The sequence below is a fragment of the Coregonus lavaretus genome, assembly GCF_964263955.1.
Source record: "Coregonus lavaretus genome assembly, chromosome: 17".
In the NCBI taxonomy this organism is placed as follows: Eukaryota; Metazoa; Chordata; class Actinopteri; order Salmoniformes; family Salmonidae; genus Coregonus; species Coregonus lavaretus.
In genome coordinates, this window is record NC_140004.1 from 48,455,621 (window position 1) to 48,477,931 (window position 22,311).

General features: G+C 45.5%; 1 protein-coding gene across 1 annotated transcript in view; it reads left to right on the forward strand.

Annotated features, from left to right (window-relative positions):
* Positions 1–15,263: 15,263 nt before the first annotated feature.
* The window catches only part of tmem8b (transmembrane protein 8B), a gene marked incomplete at both ends in the record, with an annotated part of 101,356 nt that continues 94,308 nt past the window's right edge, over positions 15,264–22,311 (forward strand). Inside the window, one exon of the mRNA XM_084180430.1 lies at positions 15,264–15,291. Within this exon, the coding sequence (XP_084036556.1) occupies positions 15,264–15,291 (28 nt within the window). The remainder of the gene's footprint in view (positions 15,292–22,311) is intronic.

A 22,311-nucleotide genomic window follows, 5' to 3' on the forward strand; every position in this document is an offset into this window, starting at 1 on the left:
TCATCCAGATGGTCATTGGCAAACTTCAGACGGGCCTGGACATGCGCTGGCTTGAGCAGGGGGACCTTGCGTGCGCAGCAGGATTTTAATCCATGATGGCGTAGTGTGTTACTAATGGTTTTCTTTGAGACTGTGGTCCCAGCTCTCTTCAGGTCATTGAACAGGTCCTGCCGTGTAGTTCTGGGCTGATCCCTCACCTTCCTCATGATCATTGATGCCCCACGAGGTGAGATCTTGCATGGAGCCCCAGACCGAGGGTGATTGACCGTCATCTTGAACTTCTTCCATTTTGTCATAATTGCGCCAACAGTTGCCTTCTCACCATGCTGCTTGCCTATTGTCCTGTAGCCCATCCCAGCCTTGTGCAGGTCTACAATTTTATCCCTGATGTCCTTACACAGCTCTCTGGTCTTGGCCATTGTGGAGAGGTTGGAGTCTGTTTGATTGAGTGTGTGGACAGGTGTCTTTTATACAGGTAACAAGTTCAAACAGGTGCAGTTAATACAGGTAATGAGTGGAAAACAGGATGGCTTCTTATAGAAAAACTAACAGGTCTGTGAGAGCCAGAATTATTACTGCTTGGTAGGTGATCAAATACTTATGTCATGCAATAAAATGCAAATTAATTACTTAAAAATCATACAATGTGATTTTCTGGATTTTTGTTTTAGATTCCGTCTCTAACAGTTGAAGTGTACCTATGATAAAAATGACAGACCTCTACATGCTTTGTAAGTAGGAAAACCTGCAAAATCGGCAGTGTATCAAATACTTGTTCTCCCCACTGTATATAGTTGACCGACGTAGGTTCAATTATTTTAAGTCCATTTTGTTTGTTCTTTTTCTGTGAGCTCGATGTGAAGTTTCCGTGGAGATAAATCAGATGAAGCCTGAACTATGCGATGTAGTAGGGAGTTGTGGTTTCCAACAGGCCAATATTCTACATAGTTTAGCGCAGAAAACATGGTAATTAACTACAATGACCATAATCCATTCCGTGCCTGCTTAAACTTGTCTGGTCTGTGCAGAGCGAAGAGAGAACGCACGATTGGGAGGGATAGAGAGCAGTTGCTTCCTGATCTAAGTGATTGATAGTTGGTAAAAGTATGCCTTATTTACTTTGAAGAACTACTAAAATAGTGATTTTTGTCAGACAGCATATGCAGCAGCTCTGTAGAGATTAGATGACTTTAAATAATTAAATAATAAAGTCATCAAATAAAAAAACTTTTATTAAAGTAAAGTAATGTGAATAAATGATGGTTAGTAATAAGCAGTAATGGACAGTCACTACCATCATGGGACTTTTATTAGTTGTTTTATTCTGTGTTGTTACAGCATTCAAATAACATAATGCATAGTGCATTTAATGTCCAAAAAATATCTTTGAAATCGAAAACAGTGATTTATTTTTTAAATAATCGAACTGAAACCGAACCGCCCTCAAAAAGCACTAATCGCTCAACACTAGGCACAGTGGTCAGGTATTCTGTGTACTCTCTGTTTAGGGCCAATTTGTTCAGTTTTCTGGTTGATTTTTTTCCAGTGTTATCTTTAATGTTTTCTCATAATTCGGTTGGGTCTTATTGTGTTTCTGTCCTGGGGCTCTGTGGGGTCTGTTTGTGAACAGAGCCCCAGGACCAGCTGGCTGAGGGGGACTCTTCTCTAGGTTCATCTCTCTGTAGGTGAGGGCTTTGTGATGGAATGTGTGGGCATCACTTCCTTTTTAGGTGGTTGTAGACTTTCAGTTCATTCACAGCCAGGTTGAAGTTCCCAGTGGAGCTCATGTTTAGTCCCATTATGTGTAGGTGTGTGTGTTCTATATGAGTGGAGCCCAGTAAAAAAGGATATCAGTTTCCCTGACATCTGGATCCTTTCTGGAACATCATTTCGGTATTTTTGAGATTGATTGTCAGGGCCCAGGTCTGACAACTGTTGCAGATTATGTAATTGTTGCTGTAACCCCTCTTTTGTTGGGAACAGCAGCACCAGGTCATCTGCATACAGGCAATTAATGTATGTGTCGTTAAGAGTATTGGTATTTATTATGGATCCCCATTAGTTCCTGCCGAGACAGCAGCTACTCTTCCTGGGGTTTATTATGGATCCCCATTAGTTCCTGCCAAGGCAGCAGCTACTCTTCCTGGGGTTTATTATGGGATCCCCATTAGTTCCTGCCAAGGCAAATTATCTCTTTATATTCAGACGAAGGGTACTGCTATGGGATCCCCTATGGCTCCTAACTATGATAATTTATATGTGGGTTACATTGAGAAACAGTCAATTTTCAATCCTCTCAAAAATGATTTCTTGCCTAACATTATTATTTGGAAACGGTACATTGATGATATTTTTGTTCTATGGGAGGGGTGACTTAAAATAGCTCCAGACATTCTATGCTTTTCTTAACTCTTGTTCTGAGCACCTGAGATTTACTATGCAATCTGACACACGTCAAATCAGTTTCCTTGATCTTCTGATTTTGTGTGAGAATAAAGTTCTATACACTGATCTTTACAGGAAACCTACTGATCTTAACAGTTTGTTGAGGGCTGATAGTTGTCACCCGCTTCCCTTGAAAAACAGTTTGCCCTACAGCCAATTCTGTCAAATCAAAATAATTGGTAAAAAACAATCAGATTTCGACCCAAATATGGCTGAGACGCAATGAAAATTCAAGGAGAGGGGGTACAAAAATTGTCCGATTAATACTGCCGTTGAGAAAATTCAAAACAAATGGAGACCTGATCTCTTTCAAGGACAGTCTCGCAAAAATATGCATTCTTGCGTTCTAACTACACGCTATTCAAAGTGCTCTGAACAAATTAAGGGAATCGTTCACAAACATTGGCACACTCTAAGATCCGATGACAGTATTGGTAATATGTTTTTGGAAGCGAACCACTCTATTTCGCCCCTACGTTATATCGGCATCGAACATGTCACCCTCCCTAGGAGAGGGGGTGACCTCGACAACTTATTGTTAAAACGAGAGGCTGCCTGGATCTTTAATTTAAAGATTACAGAGTGACCCTCCGTGTTTGTCATTATACCCTGATGAAGACAGCTTGTCTGTCGAAACGTTGGTTATTAGGATATTAAATAATTGCATCTGAGTTCCTAGAGTGGAAACTCTCCTTTTTCTTTTTCTTAGGATTGTGTCGAGGCTCAGAGCAAAAACCTGTCTCGGAGCTCTACAGACAACTCCTTCGACCTCATGGCTTAGTTTTTAGTCTGATATGCACTGTCAACTGTGGGACCTTAAATAGACAGGTGTGTGCCTTTCCAAATCATGTCCAATCAATTGAATTTACCACAGGTGGACTCCAAGTTGTAGAAACATCTCAAGGATGATCAAGAGAAACTGGATGCTCCTGAGCTCAATTTAGTCTCATAGCAAAAGGTCTGAATACTTAATAATAATAATAATAATAATAATAATAATAATAATAATAATACAAATAATAATTTTAATAATTGTACAGAAAATTCTAAAAACCAGTTTTCGCTTTGTCAATATGGGGTATTGTGTGAAGATTGATGAGGAAAACATTTATTTAATCCATTTGAGAATAAGGCTGTAACGAAACAAAATGTGGAAAAAGTCAAGTGGTCTGAACACTTTCCGAATGCAGTGTATCTGGATGTGACACCTTCTAAATAATGAGATATCTGTATGTAATACCTAACTAATGAGATATTTGGATGTAACACCTAACTAATGAGATATCTGGATATTGCACCTTCTAAGTAATGAGATACCTGGATGTAACAACTGATAGCTAATGAGATATCTGGGTGTAATACCTAACTAATGAAATATCTGGATGTAACACCAACTAATGAGGTATCTGAATGTGGCACATTCTAGCTAATGAGATATCTGGGTGTAACGCCTAACTAATGAGATATCTGGATGTAACGCCTAACTAATGAGGTATCTGAATGTGGCACATTCTAGCTAATGAGATATCTGGGTGTAACACCTAACTAAGGAAATATCTGGATGCATCACCTTATAACTAATGAGATATCTGTATGTAACATTGTTTAGCTAATGAAATATAATGGATGTAACATCTAACTACTGAGATATCTGGATGTAACACATTCTAGCTAATGATATGTCTGGATGTAACAGCTTCTAACTAATGAGATCTGGATTTAACACCTAACTAACAATATATATTGATGTAGGACCTAACTAATTATATATCTAGATGTAACACCTAACTAATAATATACAGTCCCAGTCAAAAGTTTGGACACATCTACTCATTCAAGGGTTTTTCTTTATTTTTACTATTTTTTACATTGTAGAATAATAGTGAAGACATCAAAACTATGAAATAACACACATGGAATCATGTAGTAACCAAGAAAGTGTTAAACAAATGAAAATATGCACTGCTCAAAAAAATTAAGGGAACACTTAAACAACACAATGTAACTCCAAGTCAATCACACTTCTGTGAAATCAAACTGTCCACTTAGGAAGCAACACTGATTGACAAAAAAATTCACATAATAATAATATGCCATTTAGCAGACGCTTTTATCCAAAGCGACTTACAGTCATGCGTGCATACATTATGGGTGGTCCCGGGGATCGAACCCACTACCTTGGCGTTACAAGCGCCGTGCTCTACCAGCTGAGCTAAACAGGACCATGCTGTTGTGCAAATGGAATAGACAACAGGTGGAAATTATAGGCAATTAGCAAGACACCCCCAATAAAGGACTGGTTTTGCAGGTGGTGACCACAGACCACTTCTCAGTTCCTATGCTTCCTGGCTGATGTTTTGGTCACTTTTGAATGCTGGCGGTGCTTTCACTCTAGTGGTAGCATGAGACGGAGTCTACAACCCACACAAGTGGCTCAGGTAGTGCAGCTCATCCAGGATGGCACATCAATGCGAGCTGTGGCAAGAAGGTTTGCTGTGTCTGTCAGCGTAGTGTCCAGAGCATGGAGGCGCTACCAGGAGACAGGCCAGTACATCAGGAGACGTGGAGGAGGCCATAGGAGGGCAACAACCCAGCAGCAGGACTGCTACCTCCGCCTTTGTGCAAGGAGGAGCAGGAGGAGCACTGCCAGAGCCCTGCAAAATGACCTCCAGCAGGCCACAAATGTGCATGTGTCTGCTCAAACGGTCAGAAACAGACTCCATGAGGGTGGTATGAGGGCCCGACGTCCACAGGTGGGGGTTGTGCTTACAGCCCAACACCGTGCAGGACGTTTGGCATTTGCCAGAGAACACCAATATTGGCAAATTCGCCACTGGCGCCCTGTGCTCTTCACAGATGAAAGCAGGTTCACACTGAGCACATGTGACAGACGTGACAGAGTCTGGAGATGCCGTGGAGAACGTTCTGCTGCCTGCAACATCTTCCAGCATGACCGGTTTGGCGGTGGGTCAGTCATGGTGTGGGGTGGCATTTCTTTGGGGGGCCGCACAGCCCTCCATGTGCTCGCCAGAGGTAGTCTGACTGCCATTAGGTACCGAGATGAGATCCTCAGACCCCTTGTGAGACCATATGCTGGTGCGGTTGGCCCTGGGTTCCTCCTAATGCAAGACAATGCTAGACCTCATGTGGCTGGAGTGTGTCAGCAGTTCCTGCAAGAGGAAGGCATTGATGCTATGGACTGGCCCGCCCGTTCCCCAGACCTGAATCCAATTGAGCACATCTGGGACATCATGTCTCGCTCCATCCACCAACGCCACGTTGCACCACAGACTGTCCAGGAGTTGGCGGATGCTTTAGTCCAGGTCTGGGAGGAGATCCCTCAGGAGACCATCCGCCACCTCATCAGGAGCATGCCCAGGCGTTGTAGGGAGGTCATACAGGCACGTGGAGGCCACACACACTACTGAGCCTCATTTTGACTTGTTTTAAGGACATTACATCAAAGTTGGATCAGCCTGTAGTGTGGTAAATATTTGACTAGTGCTTGTTCCCTCTCTACCCTGTCTCTACCTCTTATAGCACAATAACAGGCTTTTAAAGGCCAGAACGTTATGGATCTGTCCAACTGCAATCTGCTATCTTTTTGAAGAGGGTTTTGCTAACAAAAGTATTTTCTCCTCTCCCCTCTCCTCCCTCCTCTCCTCTCCCGTCTCTCCCCCTCCCCTCTCCTCTCCTCTAGGGTTTATATGAGGAGTGTCAGTATCTCTTCCAGCCCCAGCTCATCGTTCAGAGGCTGATAGGGATCTCTGTTCTCTATCCTGGTTACTTCATAGACCAGATGATTCCTGCCCACAACAGATCTGTGCTCTACAAGTACGTCTCCTCTACCTGATCCCTATTGTAACACCACTAACTGCCTCTCTGTCTCTATGCCTCTCTATCGCTCTGTCTGTCTGTCTCTCTCTCCATCTCTGTTGGTCTCTCTCTCTTTCTCTCTCTCTGTCTCTCTCTCTCTATATATATATATATATATATATCTCTGTCTCTCTCTCTCTATATATATATATATATATATCTCTCTCTCCCGGTCTCTCTCTCTCCCGGTCTCTCTCTCTCTCTCTCTCTCTCTCTCTCTCTCTCTCTCTCTCTCTCTCTCTCTCTCTCTCTCTCTCTCTCTCTCTCTCTCTCTCTCTCTCTCTCTCTCTCTCTCTCTCTCTCTCTCTCTCTCTCTCTCTCTCTCTCTCTCTTCTCTCTCTCTCTCTCTCTCTCTCTCTCTCTCTCTCTCTCTCTTCTCTCTCTCTCTCTCTCTCTGTGTCTCTCTCTCTTTGTCTCTCTCTCTCTCTCTCTCTCTCTCTCTCTCTCTCTCTCTCTCTCTCTCTCTCTCTCTATAGATATATATATCTATCTATCTCCCGGTCTCTGTCTGTCTCTCTCTCTGTCTGTCTCTCTCTCTCTCTGTCTGTCTATCTATATCTCTCTCTCTCTGTCTATCTATATCTCTCTGTCTCTCTCTCTGTCTGTCTCGCTGTCTCTCTCTCTGTCCCTCTCTCTCTCTGTCTGTCTTTGTCTCTGTCTCTCTCTCTCTCTCTGTATGTCTATCTGTCTGTCTGTCTGTCTATCTATCTGTCTCTCTGTCTGTCTCTCTCTCTCTGTCTATCTATCTGTCTCTCTCTCTCTGTCTGTCTGTCTGTCTGTCTCTCTCTGTCTCTGTCTGTCTGTGTCTCTCTCTCTCGCTCTGTCTGTCTGCCTGTCTGTCTGTCTGCCTGTCTGTCTGTCTGTCTGTCTGTCTGTCTGTCTGTCTGTCTCTCTCTGCCTGTCTGTCTGTCTGTCTGTCTGTGTCTGTCTGTCTGTCTTTCTGTCTGTCTGTCTGTGTCTCTCTCGCTCTGCCTGTCTGTCTGTCTGTCTGTCTGTCTGTCTGTCTCTCTCTCTGCCTGCCTGCCTGCCTGCCTGCCTGTCTGTCTGCCTGCCTCTCTCTCTGTCTCTCTCTCGCGCTCTCTCTCTCTCTCTCTCTCTCTCTCGCGCTCTCTCTCTCTCTCATTCTGTCTCTCTCTCTCGTGCTCTGTCTCTCTCGTGCTCTGTCTCTCTCGTGCTCTGTCTCTCTCGCGCTCTGTCTGTCTGTCTGTCTCTCTCTCTCTCTCTCTCTCTCTCTCTCTCTCTCTCTCTCTCTCTCTCTCTCTCTCTCTCTCTCTCTCAGTGCATGCTGGGAGTGTTTTGTAGTTGAGAGGTCGTGTGGAGGGCTCTGTCCTAACTTATTTTTTTGATTCTTTCCTTGGTCTTTTCTTTAAATGTTTATTTTCTATGGTGGAGGGTTAATGCACTGTTAGTTTAGCGGTACCCCCTGTTTTGGCACAAAGTTAGGGAGGAAGAGGATGGAGTTTTAGTTTCCTGGGGTTTGAACGGTGTGGTGTTTTCGATGTCTTCGCAACCTAGCGCGGAGGAAACGCTGTTGTTACGGCATGGACTCAGGTGAGGAGACGCTGTTGTTACGGCATGGACTCAGGTGAGGAGACGCTGTTGTTACGGCATGGACTCAGGTGAGGAGACGCTGTTGTTACGGCATGGACTCAGGTGAGGAGACGCTGTTGTTACGGCATGGACTCAGGTGAGGAGACGCTGTTGTTACGGCATGGACTCAGGTGAGGAGACGCTGTTGTTACGGCATGGACTCAGGTGAGGAGACGCTGTTGTTATGGCATGGACTCAGGTGAGGAGACGCTGTTGTTACGGCATGGACTCAGGTGAGGAGACGCTGTTGTTACGGCATGGACTCAGGTGTGTTCCTGAGAATGTAGTTAAGGTGGAGGAGGTTCTGCTTGCGATCGGCTAACAGGTAGGAGCTGAATTTATACATTCTCCATCCAGAATGAACTAAGCTGTGGTTGTGTTCATGAAAAGAGTACATTTAGTGGGTAGGCTAATTACTAGTTGAATATTTGTAAGGGATGTGTTGGTGTCGATTGCTCCTCTTTCGACTCTTTCGACAAAAGTGGTAGTTGTGAATCTGCCTCTGTTTATTACGGATGATCAAATCCGGAAAGAGCTGAGTAGTTTTGGTTAGTTTGCTAGCGGTTGTCGTGTCGGCAGGTTTTCAGGCAGATGCCGTTAAGGGTGTTGTTTCGTTCAGGAGGCAAGTGTTCATGTTTCTGAACAACAATGAGCAACAGTTAAATGTGCATTTTAAAGTGAGGCATGGGGAGGGGCTCTACACAGGGTTTCCCAGCACAGATAGTCTACGGTGTTTTGAGTGTGGGGATTTGGGGCATAAGAGTTTTGCGTGCCCACATAAAGGCCGTAGACAAGGTGAGGGTTCAAGCACCAGTGGGGGAAATAGAGGTCAACGTGCAGGAGGCCATGAGACACAGGAAGCAGAGGCTGGGCCTAGTCATGCTATAGATGGTGGTGTAGATGAGGCTGGGTCTAGTCATGCTATAGATGGTGGTGTAGATGAGGCTGGGTCTAGTCATGCTATAGATGGTGGTGTAGATGAGGCTGGGTCTAGTCATGCTATAGATGGTGGTGTAGATGAGGCTGGGTCTAGTCATGCTATAGATGGTGGTGTAGATGAGGCTGGGTCTAATGCTATAGATGGTGGTGTAGATGGGGCTGGGTCTAGTCATGCTATAGATGGTGGTGTAGATGAGGCTGGGTCTAGTCATGCTATAGATGGTGGTGTAGATGAGGCTGGGTCTAGTCATGCTATAGATGGTGGTGTAGATGAGGCTGGGTCTAATGCTATAGATGGTGGTGTAGATGAGGCTGGGTCTAGTCATGCTATAGATGGTGGTGTAGATGAGGCTGGGTCGAAGTCATGCTATAGATGGTGGTGTAGATGAGGCTGGGTCTAGTCATGTTATAGATGATGGTGTAGATGAGGCTGGGTCTAGTCATGTTATAGATGGTGGTGTAGGTGAGGCTGGGTCTAATGCTATAGATGGTGGTGTAGATGAGGCTGGGTCTAGTCATGCTATAGATGTTGGTGTAGATGAGGCTGGGTCTAGTCATGCTATAGATGGTGGTGTAGATGAGGCTGGGCCTAGTCATGCTATAGAAGGTGGTGTAGATGAGGCTGGGTCTAGTCATGCTATAGATGGTGGTGTAGATGAGACTGGGTCTAGTCATGCTATAGATGGTGGTGTAGATGAGGCTGGGTCTAGTCATGTTATAGATGGTGGTGTAGATGAGGCTGGGTCTAGTCATGCTATAGATGGTGGTGTAGATGAGGCTGGGTCTAGTCATGCTATAGATGGTGGTGTAGATGAGGCTGGGCCTAGTCATGCTATAGATGGTGGTGTAGGTGAGGCTGGGTCTAGTCATGCTATAGATGGTGGTGTAGATGAGGCTGGGTCTAATGCTATAGATGGTGGTGTAGATGAGGCTGGGTCTAATGCTATAGATGGTGGTGTAGATGAGGCTGGGTCTAGTCATGCTATAGATGGTGGTGTAGATGAGGCTGGGTCTAGTCATGCTATAGATGGTGGTGTAGATGAGGCTGGGTCTAGTCATGCTATAGATGGTGGTGTAGATGAGGCTGGGTCTAATGCTATAGATGGTGGTGTAGATGAGGCTGGGTCTAGTCATGCTATAGATGGTGGTGTAGATGAGGCTGGATCTAGTCATGCTATAGATGGTGGTGTAGATGAGGCTGGGTCTAGTCATGCTATAGATGGTGGTGTAGATGAGGCTGGGTCTAATGCTATAGATGGTGGTGTAGATGAGGCTGGGTCTAGTCATGCTATAGATGGTGGTGTAGATGAGGCTGGGTCTAGTCATGCTATAGATGGTGGTGTAGATGGGGCTGGGTCTAGTCATGCTATAGATGGTGGTGTAGATGAGGCTGGGTCTAGTCATGCTATAGATGGTGGTGTAGATGAGGCTGGGTCTAGTCATGCTATAGATGGTGGTGTAGATGAGGCTGGGTCTAGTCATGCTATAGATGGTGGTGTAGATGAGGCTGGGTCTAGTCATGCTATAGATGGTGGTGTAGATGAGGCTGGGTCTAGTCATGCTATAGATGGTGGTGTAGATGAGGCTGGGTCTAGTCATGCTATAGATGGTGGTGTAGATGAGGCTGGGTCTAGTCATGCTATAGATGGTGGTGTAGATGAGGCTGGGCCTAGTCATGCTATAGATGGTGGTGTAGATGAGGCTGGGTCTAGTCATGTTATGGATGGTGGTGTAGATGAGGCTGGGTCTAATGCTATAGATGGTGGTGTAGATGAGTCTGGGTCTAGTCATGCTATAGATGGTGGTGTAGATGAGGCTGGGTCTAGTCATGCTATAGATGGTGGTGTAGATGAGGCTGGGCCTAGTCATGCTATAGATGGTGGGGTAGATGAGGCTGGGTCTAATGCTATAGATGGTGGTTTAGATGAGGCTGTGTCTAATGCTATAGATGGTGGTGTAGATGAGGCTGGGTCTAGTTATGGATGGTGGTGTAGATGAGGCTGGGTCTAATGCTATAGATGGTGGTGTAGATGAGGCTGGGCCTAGTCATGTTATAGATGGTGGTGTAGATGAGGCTGGGTCTAGTTTTGCTATAGATGGTGGGGTAGATGAGGCTGGGTCTAATGCTATAGATGGTGGTTTAGATGAGGCTTTGTCTAATGCTATAGATGGTGGTGTAGATGAGGCTGGGTCTAGTCATGCTATAGATGGTGGGGTAGATGAGGCTGGGTCTAGTCATGCTATAGATGGTGGGGTAGATGAGGCTGGGTCTAGTCATGCTATAGATGGTGGTGTAGATGAGGCTGGGTCTAATGCTATAGATGGTGGTGTAGATGAGGCTGGGTCTAATGCTATAGATGGTGGTGTAGATGAGGCTGGGTCTAGTCATGCTATAGATGGTGGTGTAGATGAGGCTGGGTCTAGTCATGCTATAGATGGTGGTGTAGATGAGGCTGGGTCTAGTCATGCTATAGATGGTGGTGTAGATGAGGCTGGGTCTAGTCATGCTATAGATGGTGGTGTAGATGAGGCTGGGCCTAGTCATGCTATAGATGGTGGTGTAGATGAGGCTGGGTCTAGTCATGTTATGGATGGTGGTGTAGATGAGGCTGGGTCTAATGCTATAGATGGTGGTGTAGATGAGTCTGGGTCTAGTCATGCTATAGATGGTGGTGTAGATGAGGCTGGGTCTAGTCATGCTATAGATGGTGGTGTAGATGAGGCTGGGCCTAGTCATGCTATAGATGGTGGTGTAGATGAGGCTGGGTCTAATGCTATAGATGGTGGTGTAGATGAGGCTGGGTCTAGTCATGCTATAGATGGTGGTGTAGATAAGGCTGGGTCTAGTCATGCTATAGATGGTGGTGTAGATGAGGCTGGGTCTAATGCTATAGATGGTGGTGTAGATGAGGCTGGGTCTAATGCTATAGATGGTGGTGTAGATGAGGCTGGGTCTAGTCATGCTATAGATGGTGGTGTAGATGAGGCTGGGTCTAGTCATGCTATAGATGGTGGTGTAGATGAGGCTGGGTCTAGTCATGCTATAGATGGTGGTGTAGATGAGGCTGGGTCTAGTCATGCTATAGATGGTGGTGTAGATGAGGTTGGGTCTAGTCATGCTATAGATGGTGGTGTAGATGAGGCTGGGCCTAGTCATGCTATAGATGGTGGTGTAGATGAGGCTGGGTCTAGTCATGTTATGGATGGTGGTGTAGATGAGGCTGGGTCTAATGCTATAGATGGTGGTGTAGATGAGGCTGGGTCTAGTCATGCTATAGATGGTGGTGTAGATGAGGCTGGGTCTAGTCATGCTATAGATGGTGGTGTAGATGAGGCTGGGTCTAGTCATGCTAAAGATGGTGGTGTAGATGAGGCTGGGTCTAATGCTATAGATGGTGGTGTAGATGAGGCTGGGTCTAGTCATGCTATAGATGGTGGTGTAGATGAGGCTGGGCCTAGTCATGCTATAGATGGTGGTGTAGATGAGGCTGGGTCTAATGCTATAGATGGTGGTGTAGATGAGGCTGGGTCTAGTCATGCTATAGATGGTGGTGTAGATAAGGCTGGGTCTAATGCTATAGATGGTGGTGTAGATGAGGCTGGGTCTAATGCTATAGATGGTGGTGTAGATGAGGCTGGGTCTAATGCTATAGATGGTGGTGTAGATGAGGCTGGGTCTAGTCATGCTATAGATGGTGGTGTAGATGAGGCTGGGTCTAGTCATGCTATAGATGGTGGTGTAGATGAGGCTGGGTCTAGTCATGCTATAGATGGTGGTGTAGATGAGGCTGGGTCTAGTCATGCTATAGATGGTGGTGTAGATGGGGCTGGGTCTAGTCATGCTATAGATGGTGGTGTAGATGAGGCTGGGTCTAGTCATGCTATAGATGGTGGTGTAGATGAGGCTGGGTCTAGTCATGCTATAGATGGTGGTGTAGATGAGGCTGGGTCTAGTCATGCTATAGATGGTGGGGTAGATGAGGCTGGGTCTAGTGATGCTATAGATGGTGGGGTAGATGAGGCTGGGTCTAGTCATGCTATAGATGGGGGTGTAGATGAGGATGGGTCTAATGCTATAGATGGTGGTGTAGATGAGGCTGGGTCTAGTCATGCTATAGATGGTGGTGTAGATGAGGCTGGGTCTAGTTATGGATGGTGGTGTAGATGAGGCTGGGTCTAATGCTATAGATGGAGGTGTAGATGAGGCTGGGTCTAGTCATGCTATAGATGGTGGTGTAGATGAGGCTGGGTCTAGTCATGCTATAGATGGTGGTGTAGATGAGGCTGGGTCTATTTATGGATTGTGGTGTAGATGAGGCTGGGTCTAATGCTATAGATGGTGGTGTAGATGAGGCTGGGTCTAGTCATGCTATAGATGGTGTTGTAGATGAGGCTGGGTCTAGTTATGGATGGTGGTGTAGATGAGGCTGGGTCTAATGCTATAGATGGTGGGGTAGATGAGGCTGGGTCTAGTCATGCTATAGATGGTGGTGTAGATGAGGCTGGGTCTAGTCATGCTATAGATGGTGGTGTAGATGAGGCTGGGTCTAGTCATGCTATAGATGGTGGTGTAGATGAGGCTGGGTCTAGTCATGCTATAGATGGTGGTGTAGATGAGGCTGGGTCTAGTCATGCTATAGATGGTGGTGTAGATGAGGCTGGGTCTAATGCTATAGATGGTGGTTTAGATGAGGCTGTGTCTAATGCTATAGATGGTGGTGTAGATGAGGCTGGGTCTAGTTATGGATGGTGGTGTAGATGAGGCTGGGTCTAATGCTATAGATGGTGGTGTAGATGAGGCTGGGCCTAGTCATGTTATAGATGGTGGTGTAGATGAGGCTGGGTCTAGTCATGCTATAGATGGTGGGGTAGATGAGGCTGGGTCTAATGCTATAGATGGTGGTTTAGATGAGGCTTTGTCTAATGCTATAGATGGTGGTGTAGATGAGGCTGGGTCTAGTCATGCTATAGATGGTGGGGTAGATGAGGCTGGGTCTAGTCATGCTATAGATGGTGGGGTAGATGAGGCTGGGTCTAGTCATGCTATAGATGGTGGTGTAGATGAGGCTGGGTCTAATGCTATAGATGGTGGTGTAGATGAGGCTGGGTCTAATGCTATAGATGGTGGTGTAGATGAGGCTGGGTCTAGTCATGCTATAGATGGTGGTGTAGATGAGGCTGGGTCTAGTCATGCTATAGATGGTGGTGTAGATGAGGCTGGGTCTAGTCATGCTATAGATGGTGGTGTAGAAGAGGCTGGGTCTAGTCATGCTATAGATGGTGGTGTAGATGAGGCTGGGTCTAATGCTATAGATGGTGGTGTAGATGAGGCTGGGTCTAGTCATGCTATAGATGGTGGTGTAGATGAGGCTGGGTCTAGTCATGCTATAGATGGTGGTGTAGATGAGGCTGGGTCTAGTGATGCTATAGATGGTGGTGTAGATGAGGCTGGGTCTAGTTATGCTATAGATGGTGGTGTAGATGAGGCTGGGTCTAGTCATGTTATGGATGGTGGTGTAGATGAGGCTGGGTCTAGTCATGCTATAGATGGTGGTGTAGATGAGGCTGGGTCTAGTCATGCTATAGATGGTGGTGTAGATGAGGCTGGGTCTAGTCATGTTATGGATGGTGGTGTAGATGAGGCTGGGTCTAGTCATGCTATAGATGGTGGTGTAGATGAGGCTGGGTCTAGTCATGCTATAGATGGTGGTGTAGATGAGGCTGGGTCTAGTGATGCTATAGATGGTGGTGTAGATGAGACTGGGTCTAGTCATGCTATAGATGGTGGTGTAGATGAGGCTGGGTCTAGTCATGCTATAGATGGTGGTGTAGATGAGGCTAGGTCTAGTCATGCTATAGATGGTGGTGTAGATGAGGCTGGGTCTAATGTTATAGATGGTGGTGTAGATGAGGCTGGGTCTAATGCTATAGATGGTGGTGTAGATGAGGCTGGGTCTAATGCTATAGATGGTGGTGTAGATGAGGCTGGGTCTAGTCATGCTATAGATGGTGGTGTAGATGAGGCTGGGTCTAGTCATGCTATAGATGGTGGTGTAGATGAGGCTGGGTCTAGTCATGCTATAGATGGTGGTGTAGGTGAGGCTGGGTCTAGTCATGCTATAGATGGTGGTGTAGATGGGGCTGGGTCTAGTCATGCTATAGATGGTGGTGTAGATGAGGCTGGGTCTAGTCATGCTATAGATGGTGGTGTAGATGAGGCTGGGTCTAGTCATGTTATGCTAGTGGTTGAGGAGAGTATAGTGGGGAAGGGTAAGCGACTGGGGGGGTGGAGGAGGGTGTCATGCGGAAGAGGAAAAAGGGGGAGAAGAAAGGAGGTGGGAGGGCAGAGGCTGGTGTGGTGAAAGGCTCCAAGGAACCTTTGCCTGACTAGAGAGGAAGGGCAGGAGGTCAGGATGGGAGATGGAGATGAGGAGGAGGAAGGTGAGTGAGGAAGAGGACGATGAGGAGGCTTCAATGTGTCCAGAGCTGACAGCCAGTCAGGCAGAGGGGTCAAAGTACACGGTGAGGGAACTGTCAAGTTTCCTGAATAAGACTAAAGGGAAAAAGGTTAATCTTGAAGCTTTTTTTTGCAATCCGGGAAAGTTTGTAAGATCAGTACTACCCGCTATGAAAAATGAGGGGCATGGTGTCCTCTCACCCAGGAAACGGTTTAGGTTGAGGAAGTGGGTCACAACCTTGTGTAAGGGTTTACCTTCAGATGCTGTTTAAATGAATAGTTATTTTCTGGGGCTTTTTGAGCTTAGCTATTGGTCTCTTTCTTTGCTGGCTTTTCTCCCACTTCTTATGGAGAGTCTTTGGGTAGGCTCACTTAATATAAATGGTGCCAGAGATGCGGGAAAGAGGAGTCTGTTTGCTCCTCAAATGAGGTGTGTATGGGTAGACTGCTTGTAGTAAAAGCAGAAATTAACAACAGGGGTTTTGTCCTTATAAATGTGGTCCTCTGTAGCTCAGCTGGTAGAGCACGGTGCTTGTAACGCCAAGGTAGTGGGTTCGATCCCTGGGACCACCCATACACAAAAAATGTATGCACGCATGACTGTAAGTCGCTTTGGATAAAAGCGTCTGCTGAATGGCTTATTATATTATATTATATTAAATGCGTCTAACACAGGGACAGAGAGGGGGTTTCGGTTTTGGTGTCTTAGACAGGAACTCTCACAGGTGAGGAGACGCTGGTGGTCGGCGGGGACTGGAACTGTACGATGGATATTACGAAAGACCGAAATGGGGAGGAGCCTCATTCTGGTTCAGTGGGGGTGTTAAGGGACATCTTTAATCAGTTTGACCTAGTGGATGTTTGGAGAACTAGACATCCCAACACAAGACAGTATGAAGGTGAAGGTCTTTGGGGCTAGGGTGAGTGCAGCCCGACTCGATCGGTTTTACATGTCCAGGAATCAGATCAATAGGCTGTTGGGCGCTACCATTCTCCCGGTGGGTTTTTCGGATCACCACATAACCATGGCTCGGCTGTCTATTTCACCAGGGGCCTCGGCAGGCATCCTATTGGAAGTTTAATGTAAAGCTCTTACAAGATGCCACTTTTTGCTCAGGTTTCTATACTTTTTTGGGAAAGGTGGGGGCAGCGAAAAGAGGTGTGGTGGCTTCCTTACCAATTGACCATAGCCACTGCCCAAGCCTGAAGCGGGGTTGTTTTCGGACGCATACAGTCCACATTCGAAATTTCCAAACGGCAAAAAACATTCAATGAGATCCAGGGATATGGTGCAACAACAAATCTCCTTATATCAACAAAAAAACTATTCTCCAATCAACTTAAAGCATAGATTACTTGACGTGAGAAATACATAGTATGACCTGTTTGTATGTATGTCTGTCTGTATGGTCATAAGACTAGCTAGGGCTCCTCCCCCCGGAGGCCCAACTTCCTGCCTTTTATCCTATCACTAACACACCACAGTACAATGAATGGGCAAGAGGGGGAGCCAAAAACTAAGTTACGCTAATAACAAAGAAATATATCTCAATCAGGTCAATATAAATCATAACGGTACGTACCTAATACTTCATCATATACATTCATATTTCATATATTTACACACACGTAAAGTTGAAGTCGGAAGTTTACATACACTTACGTTTGAGTCATTAAAACTAGTTTTTCAACCACTCCACAAATGTCTTATTAACAAACTATAGTTTTGGCAAGTCGGTTTGGACATCTACTTTGTGCATGACACAAGTAATTTTTCCAACTATTGTTTACAGACAGATTATTTCACTTATAATTCACTGTATCACAATTCCAGTGGGTTAGAAGTTTACATACACTAAGTTGACTGTGCCTTTAAACAGCTTGGAAAATTCCAGAAAACGATGTCATGGCTTTAGAAGCTTCTGATAGGCTAATTGACATCATTTGAGTCAATTGGAGGTGTACCTGAGGATGTATTTCAAGGCCTACCTTCAATCTCAGTGCCTCTTTGCTTGACATCATGGGAAAATCAAAAGAAATCAGCCAAGACCTAAGGAAAAAAAAATTGTAGACCTCCACAAGTCTGGTTCATCCTTGGGATCAATTTCCAAACGCCTGAAGGTACCACGTTCATCTGTACAAACAATAGTATGCAAGTATAAACACCATGGGTCCACGCAACCGTCATACCGCTCAGGAAGGAGACACGTTCTGTCTCCTAGAGATGAACGTACTTTGGTGCGAAAAGTGCAAATCAATCCCAGAACAACAGCAAAGGACCTTGTGAAGATGCTGGAGGAAACAGGTACAAAAGTATCTATATCCAAAGTAAAACAAGTCCTATATCGACATAACCTGAAAGGCCGCTCAGCAAGGAAGAAGCCACTGCTCCAAAGCCGCCATAAAAAAGCCAGACTACAGTTTGCAACTGCACATGGGGACAAAGATCATACTTTTTGGAGAAATGTCCTCTGGTCTGATGAAACAAAAATAGAACTGTTTGGCCATAATGACCATCTTTATGTTTGGAGGAAAAAGGGGGACGCTTGCAAGCCGAAGAACACCATACCAACTGTGAAGCACGGAGGAGGTAGCATCATGCTGTGGGGGTGCTTTGATGCAGGAGGGTCTGGTGCACTTCACAAAATAGATGGCATCATGAGGAAGGAAAATGATGTGGATATATTGAAGCAACATCTCAAGACATCAGTCAGGAAGTTAAAGATTGGTCGCAAATGGGTCTTCCAAATGGACAATGACCCCAAGCATACTTCCAAAGTTGTGACAAAATGGCTTAAGGACAACAAAGTCAAGGTATTGGAGTGGCCATCACAAAGCCCTGACCTCAATCCTATAGAACATTTGTGGGCAGAACTGAAAAAGTGTGTGCGAGCAAGGAGGCCTACAAACCTGACTCAGTTGGCAGACTAAATAGCCTTGGTTTCTCAAATGACTGCCTCGCCTGGTTCACCAACTACTTCTCAGATAGAGTTCAATGTGTCAAATCGGAGGGCCTGTTGTCTGGACCTCTGGCAGTCTCTATTGGGGTGCCACAGGGTTCAATTCTTGGGCCGACTCTATTCTCTGTGTATATCAATGATGTCGCTCTTGCTGCTGGTGACTCTCAGATCCACCTCTACGCAGACGACACCATTTTGTATACATCTGGCCCTTCATTGGACACTGTGTTAACAAAACCTCCAAACGAGCTTCAATGCCATACAACACTCCTTCCATAGCCTCCAACTGCTCTTAAACACTAGTAAAACTAAATGCATGCTCTTCAACCGAACACTGCTTGCACCCGCCCGCCTGACTAGAATCACTACTCCCAACGGGTCTGACTTGTGTGGACAACTACAAATACCTAGGTGTCTGGTTAGACTGTAAACTCTCCTTCCAGACTCACATTAAGCATCTCCAATCCAAAGTTAAATCTAGAATTGGCTTCCTATTTCGCAACAAAGCCTCCTTCACTCATGCTGCCAAACATGCCCTCGTAGAACGGACTATCCTACCGATCCTTGACTTTGGCGACGTCATTTACAAAATAGCCTCCAACACTCTACTCAGCAAATTGGATGTAGTCTATCACAGTGCCATCCGTTTTGTCACCAAAGCCCCATATACTACCCACCACTGTGACCTGTACGCTCTTGTTGGCTGGTCCTCACTACATATTCGTCACCAAACCCATTGGCTCCAGGTCATCTATAAATCACTGCTAGGCAAATCCCCGTCTTATCTTAGCTCACTGGTCACCATAGCAACACCCACCCGTAGTATGCGCTCCAGTAGGTATATCTCACTGGTCAACCCCAAAGCCAACACCTCCTTTGACCGCCATTCCTTCCAGTTCTCTGCTGCCAATGACTGGAACGAACTGCAAAAATCTCTGAAGCTGGAGAATCTTATCTCCCTCACTAACTTTAAGCATCAGTTGTCAGAGCACCTTACCGATCACTGCACCTGTACACAGCCCATCTGAAATTAGCCCACCCAACTACCTCATCCCCATATTGTTATTTATTTTGCTCATTTGCACCCCAGTATCTCTATTTGCACATCATCTTTTGCACATCTATCATTCCAGTGTTAATACGAAATTGTAATTATTTTGCACTATAGCCTATTTATTGCCTTACCTCCATAATTTACTACATTTGCACACACTGTATATAACCCCACCCACAAAGGTGGAGGGATAACAGACCCTTGTGGAGATGTTTCGGGGGGGGGGGGGGGAGATGGGTTGGATATACGGTTGTAGAAGTGGTGAGGTTTTGGTTATTGTGATGTGTGGTGTTGTTTTGTATCGTGGGGTATCTGTGTCTGTCTCTCTCTCTCGCTCTCTCTCTCTCTCTCTCTCTCGCTCTCTTTCTCTTTCTGTGTGTCTCTTTCTCTTTCTGTGTCTCTCTCTCTTTCTGTGTCTGTCTCTCTCTCTTTCTGTGTCTCTCTCTCTGTCTCTCTCTCTCTTTCTTTCTCTCTCTCTCTATCTGTGTCTGTCTCTCTCTCTCTCTCTTTCTGTGTCTCTCTCTCTCCTGTCTCTCTCTCTCTGTGTCTCTCTCTCCCCTCTCTCTCTCCTTCTGTGTCTCTCTCTCTCGCTCTCTCTCTTTCTGTGTCTCTCTCTCTCTCTCGCTCTCTCTCTTTCTCTCTCGCTCTCTCTTTCTGTGTCTGTCTCTCTCTCTCTCTCTCTTTCTGTGTCTCTCTCTCTCTCTCTCTTTCTGTGTGTCTGTCTCTCGCTCTCTCTCTTTCTGTGTCTGTCTCTCTCTCTCTCACTCTCTCTGTGTGTCTCTCTCTCTTTCTCTCTCTCTCTCTTTCTGTGTCTGTCTCTCTCTCTCTCGTGCTCTCTCTCTTTCTGTGTCTGTCTCTCTCCTTGACTGGAATCATGGGTGGAATTCCTCTTCCATCTTGTCTCTATTGTAACCAGCAGCTCTGGTATGAAATGTCTCGGTTTCTACGTCAGCACACAAATGTATGCTGTTGTCGTCCATGTGGGATTTAATTATATTAGGAATGGTAGCTCGGAACAGCTGAAACAGGATTTTGAAGAATTGATTGGGTCTCTGCTGGACTCCAAAATGTGTCCTATCATTTCTGGCCCTGTGCCCTCGCTGGGTTGAGGTAGTGAACATTTTAGCAGAGGATGCTCTATAAGGAGGATGGGATCCACCCTAATCATTTGGGTGCCTGGATCCTGTCCAAACACTACATGGCAGCTCTGAGGCATTGACTGATCCTCCTCAAAGGTATTTACTCCCATTAAATCGCATCGATATCATTCCGCCACAGTTTTCCATGTAGATAGGGGTATTGTAAATAGTAATTCTGTGGTGTTATTTCTGATTATTTAAAACCCTTTCTGGTATCTGAACTAAGTCTCCCGAGTGGCGCAGTGGTCTAAGGCACTGCATCGCAGTGCTAGCTGTGCCACTAGAGATTCTGGTTCGAATCCAGGCTCTGGAGACCCATGGGGCGGCGCAGAATTGGCCCAGCGTCGTCCAGGGTAGGGGAGGGAATGGCCGGCAGGGATGTAGCTCAGTTGGTAAAGCATGGCGTTTGCAATGCCAGGGTTGTGGGTTCGATTCCCAAGGGGGGCCAGTATGAAAAATAAACTAACTGTAAGTCGCTCTGGATAAGAGCGTCTGCTAAATGACTAAAATGTAAATGTAAATGTGTTAGGAGATCTAAACCTTGGCTAACTCATGCGTCAGATCAGTTTAAGAAATATCTGTCTTGAGTTCAATTTGACTCAGTTTATCCTGACTAACCGTCCCCATACAGTGAGGGAAAAAAGTATTTGATCCCCTGCTGATTTTGTACGTTTGCCCACTGACAAAGAAATGATCAGTCTATAATTTGTACACTGTATGCAGCGGCCCTCATTGCTGAATCAATTTTGTATTCACTTTAGTATCAGAAAATATTCCAAAAGTGTGGAAAGCAGCTTGCTACCACTCCATAAGGGCGGGGATATTAAGGATCTTGATCATTATCAACATTTCCAGGCTCCCTTGTCTTGCGGAAATACTAGAATCATTGAATCAAAAAACAGCTACATTATTTTCTATCTGTAAATGTTATTCTTAATGTTAATCAATCTGGATTAGGACCTACAGTACCAGTCAAAAGGTTGGACACACCTACTCATTCAAGGGTTTTTCTTCATTTTTACTATTTTCTACATTGTAGAATAATAGTGAAGATGTCAAAACTATGAAATAACACATCATGTAGTAACCAGAATTTTTTTTTAACAAATCAAAATATAGTTTATATTTGAGATTCTTCAAAGTAGCCACCCTTTGCCTTGATGACAACTTTGCACACTCTTGGCATTCTCTCAACAAGCTTAATGAGGAATGCTTTTCCAACAGTCTTGAAGGAGTTCCCACATATGCTGAGCACTTGTTGGCTGCTTTTCCTTCACTCTGCGGTCCAACTTATCCCAAACCATCTCAATTGGGTTGAGGTCGGGTGATTATGGAGTCCAGGTCATCTGATACAGCACTCCATCACTCTCTTCTTGGTCAAATAGCCCTTACACAGCCTGGAGGTGTGTTTTTGGGTCGTTGTCCTGTTGAAAAACAAATGATAGTCCCACTAAGTGCAAACCAGATGGGATGGCGTATCGCTGCAGAATGCTGTGGTAGCCATGCCGGTTAAGTGTGCCTTGAATTCTAAATAAATCACTGACAGTGTCACCAGCAAAGCACCCCCACACCATCACACCTCCTCCTCCATGCTACACGGTGGGAACCACACACGTGGAGATCATTCGTTCACCCACACTGCATCTCACAAAGACACGGCAGTTTAAACCAAAAATCTCAAATTTGGACTCCAGACCAAAGGACAAATTTCCACCGGTCTAATGTCCATTGCTTGTGTTTCTTGGCCCAAGCAGGTCTCTTCTTCTTATAAGTGTCCTTTAGTAGTGGTTTCTTTGCAGCAATTCGACCATGAAGGCCTGATTCACACAGTCTCCTCTGAACAGTTGATGT